Source organism: Coffea arabica, chromosome 2c (genome assembly GCF_036785885.1).
Source record: "Coffea arabica cultivar ET-39 chromosome 2c, Coffea Arabica ET-39 HiFi, whole genome shotgun sequence".
In the NCBI taxonomy this organism is placed as follows: Eukaryota; Viridiplantae; Streptophyta; class Magnoliopsida; order Gentianales; family Rubiaceae; genus Coffea; species Coffea arabica.
Genome location: NC_092312.1, coordinates 69026351 through 69042285, shown reverse-complemented (window position 1 = coordinate 69042285; position 15935 = coordinate 69026351). Strand labels below are relative to the sequence as shown.

General features: G+C 35.9%; 2 protein-coding genes across 4 annotated transcripts; both read right to left on the bottom strand.

The window, feature by feature from the left end:
• Window positions 1-2514: 2514 nt before the first annotated feature.
• On the bottom strand, window positions 2515-3231 carry LOC113724573 (pollen receptor-like kinase 1). Its single transcript, XM_027247460.1, has one exon. The coding sequence runs from the start codon at window positions 3229-3231 to the stop codon at window positions 2515-2517; it is 717 nt and encodes a 238-aa protein (XP_027103261.1).
• A 1552-nt stretch (window positions 3232-4783) lies between these two features.
• On the bottom strand, window positions 4784-10665 carry LOC113727559 (uncharacterized). 3 transcript variants are annotated; one of them, XM_027251790.2, is made up of 5 exons: window positions 10336-10665; window positions 8255-8317; window positions 7127-7775; window positions 5920-7030; window positions 4784-5832 (listed from the first exon to the last, which is right to left on the bottom strand). In XM_027251790.2, exons 3-5 carry the CDS (start codon window positions 7770-7772, stop codon window positions 5124-5126), a joined length of 2466 nt encoding a protein of 821 aa, XP_027107591.1. In that variant the 5' UTR covers window positions 7773-7775; window positions 8255-8317; window positions 10336-10665; the 3' UTR covers window positions 4784-5123. The 3 variants fall into 3 exon arrangements, with proteins under 3 accessions (XP_027107591.1, XP_027107589.1, XP_027107590.1); XM_027251788.2 differs by having other exon boundaries at window positions 5920-7775; XM_027251789.2 differs by having other exon boundaries at window positions 5920-7775; window positions 10356-10665.
• Window positions 10666-15935: the final 5270 nt, after the last annotated feature.

The window sequence follows — 15935 nt, the reverse complement described above, 5'->3', positions numbered from 1 at the left end:
ACGGAGACCAGCTGGCTTGAGAATCTCTTTACCAGATCCAATCCCTTTTGGTATTTTGTGGAAACAAAGAAAGTTAAGCCGAGGAGAGTTTGTTCTAGTAGTTAGGGTAGTAGTTAGGGTTGAGATTCCAAGAATTAAAAATTTTGTACTCTAATCACCTTATCACCTTCCTTCAAAGGAAAGAAAAAGTTCTCCTTATCACCTTCCTGCTTCTTAATGCTTAGATTTGATGGGAAAAGAAAACCAAGTGAGAGAAGATAATTCTTTTTTGATGTTGGGGAGTTGTGGAGCAAATTGAAAAAAAAAAAAAGGAAATGGAAAGATTTGGATGGATCACTCTGGCAGCTATACTTAAACAACAAAAAACTTGGAGCAATTTTTATAAAATACCACTTTTATACATAACTGTCTATTAAACAAAATTTTATTGACATTATGTATGCAATATCATTTCATCTTTTTCCTAAACTCCCAAATAACATCAAAACTAAATATCTTCTTTTCTCTCTTTTTTTTTTCATAACTTCAGAGCTTTCTCTTCTTTTCTTTTCTTTTCTATTCTCAACTCCCAAAGTAGTTGTAAATCTCACCCCTCCCCTAAGAAAAGTCAGATATAAAACAGCAAGAAGAAATCAAAAGTACCCACAAAGGGAAAGATTGTGTAACACTATGCATTCCTCTGAATGGTTTGATCTTTGTGGTACATTTCATCTTTCAAACCAGGTGTTTTTGTTCTTCATCAAAGCGGAGTTTTCGAGTACCTGACATATGATTGGATAAATCTTAGCATACTTAATTCGTATTCAAACTTAAATTTCATTATCTAACTAGTTTGACTCTTCAGCAGAGCCAAATCTTACACTCAAGACCATATGGTCTTTGTAGCATTATTGCATGTTTTAGTTGCACATGTTAATATTTTCTGGTTTGAGCAAATTCCCAATATGGTCATTTCCAACAGTGATAGGTACCAATGGGAACGGATGAAACTATAGTGATCCCACAATTGTAAGAATCTTTAGTTTAACAAACAAAAATAACACAAAGGCTTCTGAGATGGAAATACAAGAAAAGTAACACCCCCAAAATGTAACAAACTTATCACGAATCCATTCTAGTTAATAGCATTTCCTATTGCATGGAATGAAAACAATCCTATCTGACTTTTCTTAGGTAAGCAAGTTAATTTTATTCAATCAATGACAAAAGGATCATCAGGGGCGGATCTAACGTGGGGGCACGGGAATCCACTGCCTTGTTTAAATCTCTATAGTACCCATAAAGTTTTGATATAATTTCAAATATGTCCCTTGAAGTTTTGTATATCCATTAGTTTATATGTTCCTAAAGTTGTCTTTGATTTTGCTTGCTGTTACAGCTATCGTAAAGAGCGCTTTTTCAGCTATAAATGTAGTGAAGAATCGGTTACGAAATAGAATGGGAGATACTTGGATGAATGATTATTTAATTACTTACATTGAGAAAAATATACTTCTTGAAATTCAGAATGAGAAGGTTGTAAACCGTTATCAAAATATGAAAACTCGTCGTGAGCAATTGTAAACAGTTTAGCTTGCTTTTTGAAATAAAATTATTATTACATTAATAATTTTGAGTTTTTTTTTATGTTTTTCATGGAATATATGCATCATTTATACTTGTTGGTAAATTTTATTTTATTTTTTTTAACTTAAAAAACTATAAAAAGAGTAGGTAAAAAATTTTGAAGTTGCTTTTGCTCCCCACTGAGAATTTTTTTTTCTGGCTCCGCCATTGAATTCACCAAGCAACAAAAGTTATAGGGATAGTACCAAGGTCTAAATAGGAAGTGCTTATAAATTCAAGCCTACTTGAGCGGGAAAATTAGTCTATATAATGTTGCAATAGTTCATCTACTTCTTTTATTTTGGTAATTACTCATTTGAAATTGGGTGAAAGAATCTGATCATCATTGTATGTATTTTTTGACAACTCATATGAAAGACTGAAAACAAGGGAGTATCGAACCCCAAAAGGCTGCTGATACATCATTAATGATATAGCTGAAATCAGGCGCTCCATTCAATAGAAAACCGGGCAAAGGTGCAAGATTTATGAAAATCATAGTGCCACCTTATAATAATGATAAAGAGTAACATTTGGATGTGCTTTCTCAATTAAGACCAAAGAACAAAACTTAATTCATGATGTTTCATGTTTAAATAATAATCTTAAAATTGTATGACTTGAGGACAAATTTTGGTAACGGGATTTTGTCCATCCACATGCTTGTTTATCATACTTGAAGGATGTAACAATCATATATTTGAAAACTCAAAGCAGCTTTGTATAGAAGGTTTCAATATTGTTGTATGAATTAATGGCTAAAAAGATCAAATCAAGAATAACCATAGTGACCTTTAATCGTGCTGCATGCCAGAAGCATTAGTCCAAGAGAAAAGTTAACAATTTTCTTCAAGAACTAGCTAATTCGCCAAAAATGCATGGTAAAGACTTCAAATCAGGTGTTCCCCATCAAGATGGAGGAGGGCTTGGGCAAGGCGTTTGCAGTGGCTTTCCACATAATCCAGGATTACCTGAAAAGCTGCTTGCATTGAAATGGCCATGGACATCAGGAATTGGACCACTAAAATTGTTGTACGAGACATTGAATGCTCGAAGATTCAAGTAGTTAAACTCAGGAATTCTTCCACTTAGATCATTGTTATCAGCAAGAAAGCCAACTAGGCCTGAGATTCGCGGCAAATCAGGTAGCTCCCCAGAGAAACCATTGCTTGAGATATCAAGCATTATTAAATTGCTTAATTTGGAAAGGGAACCTGGAAGGATACCTGAGAAATTGTTTCCTCTTATGAATAGGCGCCTTAGTTGGCTACAGTTTGATATCCCTTCAGGTAAATTTCCGACGATTTGGTTGTGATTCAGGCTCAAGTGAGTTAGTGATTTTGCTACACAGAGAGAATTAGCATCAAGAACTCCAATGAGATTGAGCTTGTCTAGATGTATAATTCTGACACTCTTCGATATTGCGTTGCAAACAACTCCTTGCCAAATGCAGGGGTCTGAGGTTAAATTCCAGCCCCAGTTTGCACTCCTGTTAATGTTTCCAGGAGAAATTTGGATCATGAATCTGACTAAGGCTTGCCTTACTTCTTCTGTTTCTGATCTAGAGACTGACAAGAGGAGAAACAACCCCATTAAGGCAGCCCAGATGAGAATTAATCGACCCATTTTTACTCCTACTTTGACACGCTAAACTTGATTAACATGCCCACTTTATATAGAAGTTTGCTTCTTCATGGACAAAAAATTTGCATTGTAATCTGCTGAGATAAAACACTAGAACTTTTCAAAAGGATATATTATATAGCATGACTAAATGAGAAAGTATGCTACACTCATCATAAAATATAGTAAAAAGTTTAGATATAACTTTCTTTCGTTTTTCTCTTATTTTCTCCATTAAAACTTGTTTTGGTTCACCAAAATTGCCTTGCCATTCAAGCAAACTAGAGAGGCTTCCTGTTTTCTTTAATAGTCAACTAAATCACTTCTCTTCTATTGATCACTAATACCAATTTTGGTTATTAAACAAAATTTACTAACCCTATTTTAATTTTTGGGAGAAAAATGCATATTAAGGGCTTATAAAGATGGTTTTTTTTTTCCCTTTTGTTGTTTTAGGGAATGTATATATATCATGCAGATCTTTCTTTTTCTTCTTGTTAATAAGTAAAATGGGCAGATTTATGATTAGCCAATTCCCTAATTAAAAATTTTCTCATTTTTCATATAACTGCAAGTATTTTAAGAAAGATGAACTTCCATCTCTCATAGTAAGGGGAAAAATCGCTGTCAAAATATGAAAATAGAAGCAACATAAACCGACTTGACATAAAACAAAGTTCTGAAGAGGCCAGCACTTATAGTTTTTGTATTTAACTTGAGCATTGTTGTAAGGCGAAAATAACTATGTTAAACTTGGATGGTTGTCTATGTCAGTCATTTGGATAGACAAACTACCTTAAAAAGCAAACAAAATCTGAAAATACAATGGCCTGCTGGCATATGGAAAATTAACAAAGCTAATTTTATAGGGCAAATTCCACTTTTACCCCCTATGATTTAGTGTTTTTTTACATAACCCCTCTATAGTTTTAAAAGCTATACATAACCCCCTCATGATTTGAATTAAAATATTAAAGTGATGGAAATAATTATTCGTAACGAAACTTTTAAAAATATCGAAATTACCCTTATAAATACATAACATACTAACACCATATGATTTTTGTATTTTACCATATAACTTCCTTATAATTTTTAAAATATACACATAACCCCCCTTAGTTAATAAATAATTTTCAACTTCATATAAAGATATTTTTGACATTTTAGGTGATTCCGTTACGAATGATCATTTTCGTCAATTTGATACTTTAATCCATACCATGGTAGGATTATGTATAACTTTTAAAATCATAGGGGGTTTATGTAAAAAAATATTAAACCACAAGGAGGTAAAGTGAAATTTGCCCAATTTATATGATAACAGTGGATATGATGCACATATTGCTGCATATACAACAGAATGCCACAACATTGATATACAGTAAAGTACCACAATCATGCCACGCAAAATATAAAATTGATTGTGTCTTAATTTCCACTCAAAAAAAAGGCAGAGTTTCGTTTGGTTTTAAATCAATACCTCAAAGATACAAACCTGTCCAACAAAACATTCAACATCATACAATTAAAAATGGCATCATGACAGCAAACATTGAATATTAGTGTGGAATGGCCATATGTAAACACATAATAACTTAGCCCGAAGGTATGAGCAACATCGACTGATGAAAGTTCTGAATTAGAAAGCAAAATACATGATCCGTGGACAACTGAAAGAAAGTCAGCCAACTACATATAAACAGAAATGACCATGTATAAACTTCGAGTTAAAAAGACTCATGTCTGGCACTCTTTAATAATCCCTATGAGTCAAAATGGATAGTTCGAAACATTGTGACCAACAGCAAAACAATGACTGCATCGCCTTGGCACATCTTGGATAAAGGCTGTCCATTTTTTTTGTGTATCCTTGCAGTTTTAACTCTAGTTAGTCACTTCTTTGCCAATCTAGTGGACAGTATGGTAAAATTGCAATCTACATCTGCCCAATATCTAGGATGCCTTAAAGGTTGAAATTTACCCGAATAGGTCTGCACATATGCATCCAATGTGTGCACTTCTCCAATCAGCTTTGTTGGATTCATACCTAAACTATAGTACGTAGCTATCACATGAGAACAAGGGAATCGTAATTCTTTCCACTTCTGACAACTGCATGTGCCCAGTCGAAAATTGACGTAGTGTGGATTTCCTCCTCTTTTATCTGGCCGACGAGCTGTGACAACCCTGTAAAAGCCATTGGCCTCGTGGAAAATCTGCACTTCATGCCCTCTTGCTTTATGATGATTGGCAACATACTTGTCCCAAGAATACTTTGGCAGAGGATATCGGCAATCACTTAGCAATTTTCGACTCTCCAAAAAGAGTTCCATGGTCTGATTGAATGTAAACTCAACACATGCCTTTATTGGCAAATAACGAGCATCCCTAAAGGCATTGTTGAAGTATTCTGCCATGTTTGTTGATGTGATGCCCCATCGGTATCCGCCATCTTTGGACAGTGCCCACTGGCTGGGTTCGACTGCCTTTTTCATCAACCACTCATGGGCTTTGGGATTCAGTTCCCATATTTGATTCATGAATTTGTCAAACTTATATTCTTGTCGGGCATCTCCAGCAAGCCAGCACAGATTCTTCAATCTAGACAATTTCAACATGACATCAAAAAGCATATGAAGATGCATTTTTAAATAATGGAATAGAAAAAGTGCAATGCAAAATTAATACCTACGGTTTTTGAATTTTTGGGTGAACTCGCTCAGCACATGATCCAAACAAAAACGATGCATTGCCACTGGTTCCCTCCAATCATCTAGCGTCTTCATGGCATTTATGATGCCTTTGTGACAATTTGATATGACACAAATCCCCTGTATATCATGACATACATGAACTCTAAGCTGTCTCATAAACCATTTCCAGCTTCGATTACTTTCTTCATCGACCAATGCAAAAGCAAGAGGTAGGTGATGATTATTGGCATCAATTCCAACGGCTGTAAGTAACTTGGCTTTGTATGGGCCCTTCATAAAAGTCCCATCAACACATACAACCGGCTTTAGATGTGGAAATGCTTGAATAGCAGGAGCAAAAGCCCAAAATACATAGTCAAATATGAAATTCCCATCATGGCTATGAGGGTGATGCATCCACACTACAGCAGTACCTGGGTTGGTTGCAACTAATTCCTTCATGTATTTAGGCAGTTGAGAAACGGACGTTGGCCAATCACCGTACACCAGATCAATAGCCCTACGCCGAGCATACCATGCCTTCCTATATGAAATATCAATGTGAAACATTTCCTTAATTGCTGCCTGAATTTCTTTAATACGGTAAATAGGACAACTCTTAAGGTGATGCATGATATACTCGACTACTATATTAGAAGATAACTGCATATGGTCAATGCTGTTGGAGACTCGAACACAAGTGTGGCTCTTGACAAAAGAAACAATCATCCACATCATCTGAGTATGCCACAGAGTTGCCCTTAACTGCCAATTGCAAGGTGGGTGGGAGCTTCGGTTCTTACACTTTACAAACCACGTATTTTGTTTGCTCTCACAAACTTCATATTCTCTATTTTGCTTGATTGACCATAATTTCACAGCTCTAGAAACATGCTTCTTGCTGTCAAATAACATCCCCAACCGTAGGTCCATGGTATGCTCGTTCCACACATTCAAGTGCTCTGCATGACCTCCATTTCCCCCATCAAACGGCAATGTTGCACTAACACTGGCATCATCCCAAAGTGATGGTGTCACATTAGAGGGCCAAGGTGAACCTTCATCACATGCTATATGATCATTTGCTTGACCATCCCCGGCATAGCCTGATCCATCATTGGCAAGGTTATCATCACCAGAATCATCATCACTTGGTTCCGGTTCAGAATCTACTTCATCAATTATCAGATCAATAGGCTCACCTGTGGAGGGAGCAGAGAATGTAGGTAGTTCCGAGTGCTGATTTTCTGCAAGCTTAGTCAACCAAGACAACTGCCTCTGGATGGTATGGCTCTCATTGTAGCGCCCACTACTTCTATTACGATTCACATTGGATGCTAGAGGGGCCGCACTGATTGATGGTGCAAATTGGGCAGCATATTTGCCTCCTGTACCACCTACAAAGGGTTGGACCAGTTGGGATGCAATATTCGAGGAGTTCAATTGTGCATATGTATTTAGGGCCAACTGTATGTTTGTCTGGTCAACATGCTGTTGGTCCTCAACATCAATGTAAATCTCAGCTGCATATTCTGGTGTTGAACTTTTCAGGTAGTAGAATACATCAACTCCTTTGTCATTCATCAGTGGCATACCAAATAATATGGCAAAGCCATTGCCATATTCTACTCTGTTTCTAAATGTCAAGTGGACTCTAAATTTATCTCGGTCCAGTTTCATGGCATTATAGATCCTATTAACCAACTCATCATAACCTATTCGTTCCTTCAGTATGAGAACTTTTTGGCAAATCGGAGGATCATACGCTATAGATTCTCCTGACAAAATAATTTTGCCTCCCCAATATAGTAGGACTACTATGGGACGCTGCAAGGACATGGTTAACATATCCTGATAATTGACATTTAATCAGTGAATGTAAGATAAAAAATATTTTAAATAGCATAAATTACCACAAGTAACTATTATTAAAAAATCATTTATGTAGTTTCTTTCTGCCAAGCAGCAAATGAGCAGGTTAGTTGAGTACTCCAAAATTAGTAGACTCAAATAGTTTATTTCATCCAAGACAGATAGTTGCTTTGCTTCATTTTATCCAAAGGTAGTTGGTAATAATTGCTCATTTATCAAATCTTTAACGGTGGACAGAACCAATACTTGTTTCTTATCCTTTTGGCTTTATTGAGCTGCTGTTTGATATTTCTATGCAACTTCAAATGAACAAAAAGCATAAGCCATGTTAAATTTCAATCATAGATGGAAGGTTACAAAATTTAGAACCTTTCATGTTTATCATCTGTGTTAGGTACTAGAAATTGCAGAAACTGAAAGCAAGTAATGATAAAAAAAAAAAGAACAAATCGACAAACCTGATCTACAGATGAAAGACTATTGTTAGGATTTGCAAATTCAGCTACTAATTCATTTGCAACCTGCACAGGCAAACAAATATATATTAATCAGGCATGCCATCTCTGGTTGAAACAGATTAATCATACAACAGAACAAGAGTAAATCATTCCCAGTAAAAGTGGTTTATAATTCTCCAAACAGAACCTAAACTTCGTTCCAAAGCCCAAAAACAAAATACCCAACCAATCCCCAAAAATAAGTTGCGTTCTTTGAGAGTTACAAGGCTATTAGATAACCTTAGCAAACTCTTAAACTCTGTTAAACCCAAATTTTGTACCTGGGGTTTAAATTCTCACAAGGCTATGAGACCATATTTTGATATTGTTATATAAAATTATCACTTTGAATGGCCACCAGTGTATTGTCTTTTTGAAAATCTACCTACCAAATCTGTGAAGTAGCAATAGTCAGATTCCAAAGTTGTTGGCTTGCATATGTTTGTGCTAGTTCACATGCACAACTTTGCAATAAAACACATCATGGTCTCAATATGATCTTTTGATAAGTCATCATGGTCATGATATTGATCCAATGTATAAGTATTGTAATAAAGCAATAAGTGATAAACAACAATCAACAGGTGTCATCAATGTTTGGTCTCAATACGAATTTATAATGTCAGTAGTTTTACAAATTAAATAATCACGTACCTTTGTCAAGTACTAAAGTTTGTCTCCAATCAAAACTACTGTTCCAAAGGAAGTTAAAGTACAAAATAACACCATGAAGCATATAGATTATTTATATGGAAGAGATAATGAATAGATTAAAATATGCACTTAAAATAAATTGTTAAACAAATCGTTTGTCAACAACCAAAAAAAAAAGCAAATTGTTTTCTTTTGTTGAAAAAAGAAATTTATTTTGATTGTATCACCTCTCAATTGCACATTGTCTACGTACATCCCTGCACGGTTTATACAAACTGCATTTTGATCTAAGTATACTTTATCAACATTTATTTAGTGAACACCTAATTCGTGAAATTGAAATATGGTGGCAACTTTTTTCAATATTGCTAGTGAGAAATTGGTGCCCTTCTATAAATTCATGTTGAATTTTGGGCATTTACTCCAAAGTCCCCAAGTAAGACAACTTTTTCAAGTTATGTTCCAATTCAAAAACTTAATCATATGTCACTATATTCAAAATTGGTCAAGTACGATATTCCTCTAATTCCACCAATATTTCTTACTTTTGAAAGATTTACATTTAGATACTAAATCCTTCCATCAAAAGCACAAGAAATACTTTAGTAAAGAGTAATAGTGGTCAAATTAGTGATAATAATTAGCTTACTAGGATTCCATTCAACCAAAACCCATTACCATATATGATCAAGAATGTGAACTTTTAAAAAAAAAATCTAACAGAGGAAGGGTGAGAACTAAGAAATGAAAGGGCAAAAGAGAATTTGAAACAAAAAGTTCAAAGTTTTTGGGCGATCAAGAATATAGTTTCTGAAGTGAGGGATAATAGAATCAGCAAGACAATCTTAACCATTGAAACTCCCACCTACTAAAAAGTCAAAAAAAAAAAAAAAAAACTCAAAAGTTACCGAAAAAAATTCAAAAAAATTAATTATTTTCCCATGAAACAATAACTATTTTTGGATTGACAATAAAAGAACATAAAATAATAAAATAAGCTTCAATTTTCCCAAAGATAGATTTTTTTCTTGGATTGGCAAACTATTGCAGCACAATTACCACACAACTCGTGCAAAACGCAAACAAGGATTCTATCCCACAATCAGATGTTTGTATTAAATAGCCCCAATTCAAAGTTTTCTTTTTTGACATTTTCCCCTAAAAATAGCTTTTGATCACAATTCGAAAACCTATTGCACTTCAGCCGACATCACATTTTAACATTTCAAAATTCTAGAGTTTGATTCAGAGCACCAGATTTCAAAATCCCATTCTACATATTAATCTAGTGTACATTTCTAGAATAATCTGCACTTCACTTTTATCAAGGGCACCCAAAAATGCTTTTAAAAAATAGAAAGAAAAAAAAAGAATCATAACAAGCTAACCGCATGAATGAGGGAGAGACATTGGAGGCAAATGACGAGCTGAGACGGAGGAAGACAACGACGGCGGCAGAGGAGGTGGAGTGGCTGAGACTATCCGAGGAAGAGGAGAATGGCGGAGGTAATTTCCGATGGAGGACTGGCGCGCTGGGTAGAGAGGGTCAGCAGATGAGGAGCAGGGGAGGAGGGCTACGTGCGGCGGTGGCGTTTGTTCGGAAAACCACGGAAGATCGACGGGAGGGTGGAACCACAGAAGTAAATGAAGAAGGGGAGTGCACTGTGACTAAGGTTTAAGCCCGCCATAAAAAGCCCGCCAAAATTTCAGAAATTCACCCGAGGCATCTGACTATGACTGTTTCACTTAGTTCTCTCAAACTTTTAAAAATTATATTTATTACCCTTAATTTGATACTTTTGGTAATCAAACCTTAAAATAGGGTAAAAAATTTAATGAATATCCTAGTACTTTATTGGGGATATAGATTTTTTTTTTAGATAGAGAAAAAGTTGATATCTTTTTTTTTTTTAACTTGTGGACTTTTTTTTTTTGAAGAAAAGTTTATGGACTAGTTAAATGATGGAACTATCATGGTTTGGTAGTGATGTTGATCCACTCTTTTTAATTATTGTTGATTTATTCTTGATTTTGATATAAAAAAAAGAGTTGCAAAAAAAATTAAATGATATTAAAAGCTATAAAAAATAATACTAATTTAAATTTGATCAAGATGGAGGTTTGGGACAATATTGATAGTTCTTCTATATTTCTAATGAAATATAAGAGAAATGAAATAGAAGGGAATAGGAAACAAATTATAAAATCCGTCATTTGTATAAAGATGGCAACAAGGAAATTTTATTAAAATATTAAGATTAGTATTATCATTTTAAATGAGCAGGGGAAATAGGTGTAATTTTTAAAACATTAGAAAAGTTAAATGAAATTGTTATAAACCTTAGGAGAGGTTTTTGAAATTATCCAAAAAAGCTTTAGACCTACCGCATTTTTGAATCGCGGGAGCTGGATTTTTATTTTTTTGGGTAAAACTGCGGCTCCATTCGGATTGGCTATTTTTTAGGGTGTTTTCGAAAAATTTTACTGTAGCATTTTTTCAAATACTGTTGATGTCATTTGGATAGGTCGTTTTTCAAAAACTCATTGTTTTCAACAAACTTCTACGGTTGGATTGATCTATATTTCAAAAACAACTACAATTTGATATGCCATAAAATGCATTCGCCGGCAAATTAATTTCTACCCTCGAATCATGGAAATTGGCGTTGTATTGGGCATTAATTTACAGATGACATTGGCTTGAACATACCTGCCATGGATGTATAAATATACCCCTGTTTAGCCATTGCATGCTTAGTATTCAAAAAAGGACATGTGACTTTTAGATAGATGGTCAGATCATTCATAAAAATGGATAGATTAGGACCATAGCAATTGAAGCGAACTTTAATTCAAGAGTTGCTACCAAGGTCAAATTGAAATGTGAAAAGGAAATAATCTAGAGAGCGTCCAAATAATTGCTCCCATACACAACCAAATATCATATGAACTAAAGTATCTCAAAGGAATATAACGGATGATAGAATGAGCATGTTAAATGTCCTAGTAGCTAACAATTAGAAGCTAGTCCAATGGCGAATTGCTACTTGTGTGAATTGAGATACATGTGAGCCGCTATTGCCTGCTGATCTTCGTTCCAGTTGTCTATGCCCTGCTGCGACAAATCGAAATTTTGACCTCCCTAAACTTTATTCCCTGCATCCTGTGCATCTGCTAAGGCATCGAGGGCTGCTTCTTCGTTGAAGTACATATCATTGGGCATATTATCTCGGATGAAGTTGTGCAGCGTACAGCATGCAAGCACAATGTTGTTTTGAGTTGCTATTAGATAGTTCTGCATTGGACCTTTGAATATTAGAAATCGCTTCTTAAGAACTCAAAAAGTTCGTTCAATAATATTTCTAAGTGAAGCATGCCGCCGGTTGAACAAAGTTTAACTGCTCGCTCATGCTGCATGCCACGAGCATCCCTAAAAGGTGCCATAAACCTAGGCATGTTAGTGTATGCAGTATCCACCGCATAATATTTTCCTAAGCAACCATGAAATAAGATTAGAGTTAGTGTTATAAGTTAAATGTACATAACTACATAACTAAGCCGAAGCAATCCAGGCAACACAATTAATTCCACATAGGGTGAAGTTGTTTCCTTCAACTTATGAAAAATAGTAGTAGGATGGCATACCTTCAGGTGCCATTGGAAACCCTGAATTTAGATCAAGCAAGGTGTTTCGGAGAATTCTAGCATCGTGGGCACTGCCCTCGTAACCGACTTGAATATAAACAAATCGCATGTCATGATCGCAAACCGCTAGAACATTTTGAGATAACCCACAGTACCTATTTCTGTACCTCTCTTGTATCTCTGCTCTCACCCAAGTCGAGACATGGGTTCCATCTAAGACTCCAACACAATTCTATTAGCAAATTGACACAGTTAGGATCTTCTAAACGAATTTCGAAATAGTTAAAGATGTATACCATTTCGTATTTATTTACCTTGAAATACGGCCAAAACAATTGATTATTTATAATTCTGGGTTGTGTGTCATCGAAATTTTTTAGCCTAACGAGATCACGATTAAGTCGCACCAATGCTCGCAGGACACGATGTACATGTTGATCAATTGTCTCCATTGAATGTTAGAAGCAATCAGCTAGAATCCAATGTCACTCATCATGGTCAAGCACATTAGCTTTAAAGCAATGGACTCATGAACCCCAACTCTCTGAGAAGGATAGGCATGCCAATAACCACGCTCAACCAATATATCGCACAGGTGCAGGAAAAGGGGAACATCCTTGCGCATGTTCTCGATAATTCTATCTCAGTGGCCATTTATCAGCTCAAGCATGTAATCCCTGCCAGAGTGTGCACTATCACGAACTCTTCTTTTTCTAGGGGTAGGATTAATGAATGGGTCAAAGAAAATCATGCCAAATGGCACAACCGCCATAAGTATCTGGTTCAGATCGATATCGTCTCTCTCATCGTCCAGTTGACCGCCCTAAATGTGGATTTTGTTATCCATGAAGTTGGCACCAGCTATCTCTACAACTCCCGGTCGATTCCCTGCACATTAATGTCCCAAATACAGAAAAAAAGTTGTCAAACCTACTGCATCCCTAGAAGCCACCACTTTATACATAAAAAAATGTCCATATTTATAAAAACAAGAATACTCAAGAACATAAGGCCAATTTCATATTTCAGGAAAAAAAGATTATTCGGACAACCTGTAATCTGGAAGACAAATTTGGACCAATATTAAAGTTATGCCATATAATATTGGATAAGAGTTATTCGACAACAGATGACAATAAACATATTAACTAGTTATACTGAACTCAAATGCATTCAAAACAAGTATTCAAGTCCAAGTCCATCCAAATGCACAGTCAAGCTAACTAGTTTAACTATAGAGTTATCCAATGGGGATATGTGGTAGCTAAGGATAAATGAAACATCCAACCATGGCAACATTCTTTCATATCACAACTATGAAAAAATGGAAGAAACTAATAAAATTGTTCCGTGATACAGTGGCATGAGCATTTTTTAAGTGCACAAACTCATACTACTTAAATGCCTAAGCAAGCCTTAAATAATATCCACGGGAAAATGAACCAACATAAATAAGATGTCATCTCATAAGGCTAAAAAAGATAAAATGGATGTCGTGAGCGTCTATACTGGGGGTAGGAACCCCCGGTGCCTCACAAACACAATACAAGCTTCATCTGTCTTGCAGGTGAACCAGATGGCCCGCTCGGAAGGGTCCTTTAAGGTATCAGCAACCTTCAGATGCACATTGATGTCCAAATATAGAGCGCATAGCTTTGCCAAGGCAACTTATAGCTCGTCATTAGCATTGTAAGGAGGATGGGCAATCTTTGAAGGTGAAGAGACCGAACCACTGATACTACTGCTCTTTTTGCAACTCAAATAGATCTCAATGCTATCTAGAACCTGGAAGTACTGCTGAAATTGGGGTGATGAACCTGAGAAGAATGATTCGGTCGACATGTTGGCCAATTTGCGTTTTCCTTTGCCCTTCTTCACTTTTCCTTTCCCTTTCCTAGTTGCCGGCACACTCCCTTCTTCATCCAATGAACCGGCGTCTATAACATTCTTTCCCCTACCAGCTCTAGCAGCATTTTCTATTTCCAACTCGTCTTCCGAATTAGGGGGTGATACTCCATGTGCAGTGCTAAAGTCTTCAGTAGCCCCCTGATTCATGAAAACTTCTTCTAGCAAATGGAAAATAAAGCACGGTCTATCATAAAATCTTCCATAGCCCTTGTTTATCTACAAAAAATGGAAGTACTTTAATTAATGAAGCATAAAACATCCCTGGGAACTCTGTACTTGCATCAAAATAAGAACAACATGCTCTTTTCGAGAAGGGGGGAACAATTACATATTTTAAAAAAGAACATACATATGTAGGTGTTGTTACCTGAAGTAGATCTCTCCAGCGGCCATCGTCCATCATGAAATTATAATTGGTTGAGTCCCAACGCATACCAGTGCCACGTTTCTTAAATGAAATGTACATACTGATCAGGTTTTGAAAGGTATAGTATTTCAACCGAATAGCTGAACGGGGAAATGAAGTGCCGGACGTGTCATTAAGCAGTCTAGTAATCTCGAGGACGACATGACTCCCGATGTTATGAGCGGATATTTCTCCGTTCCTATGCATTTGGACAAGGTATTGGGCAAATACAATTTCTTGTTTCGGGGTGAAACTGTTACGTTCCATATACTTCGCTTTCGATTGACTCAATTTTTTTTCTTTTGGATGGCAAAATCAAAAATAGAGGCGACGCAAAAAAAAAAACAACAACAGAGGGTGAAGTGCCATTCATCTATATTATGATCAAAGGCAACCTTGACTTATTGATTAAGTGTAGGATCTTGTCGATAACTCACCTTGAAGTAGTTGGTGAGGCAAAGTTAAAAATCGTTTTCTCCTTGAGCTGACTTCGACGAACAAGTGCTGAATCCCCTACCTCTTTGCAAAGCTGTGATAAAGTGGGCAAAACTATGAAAATGCATCTAAAAATTAGACAAGCTGCACTTAGTTGATACCCTTCCAAGCACGCCAAGTCAAGGGGGGCATATAGTTGCACTAGGATACCTCCAGGGTTGATCAAACAAATCGGCGATCTCAAAGCCAAGTTAAGTAGTAAAGTTGATTCCCTAATCCTCCAACATGAAAATATGTGAGGCATTCAATGTACGAAAATATAGGCTGATCAAGTGAGCATGTTTGAGATTGAAGAATATTAAAAAAAAAAAAGTCAGAAAGAGCAAGAATCCTGGAAGCTTTTGGTCAACAGCCAAATGCACAACAGTTACGTTTGCAGCCATAATTAAACAGAAATTGTGATTGAACCATAACTGTGATTTAGGTGTGCCTTAATAAAGCAGATTTACACAGCCAAAAAAGCACAACAAATTGCTCAGCTACCAAATCAATATACCAAATGCTTTGTTGAGTGCTTTTAGAGGCACAATAACG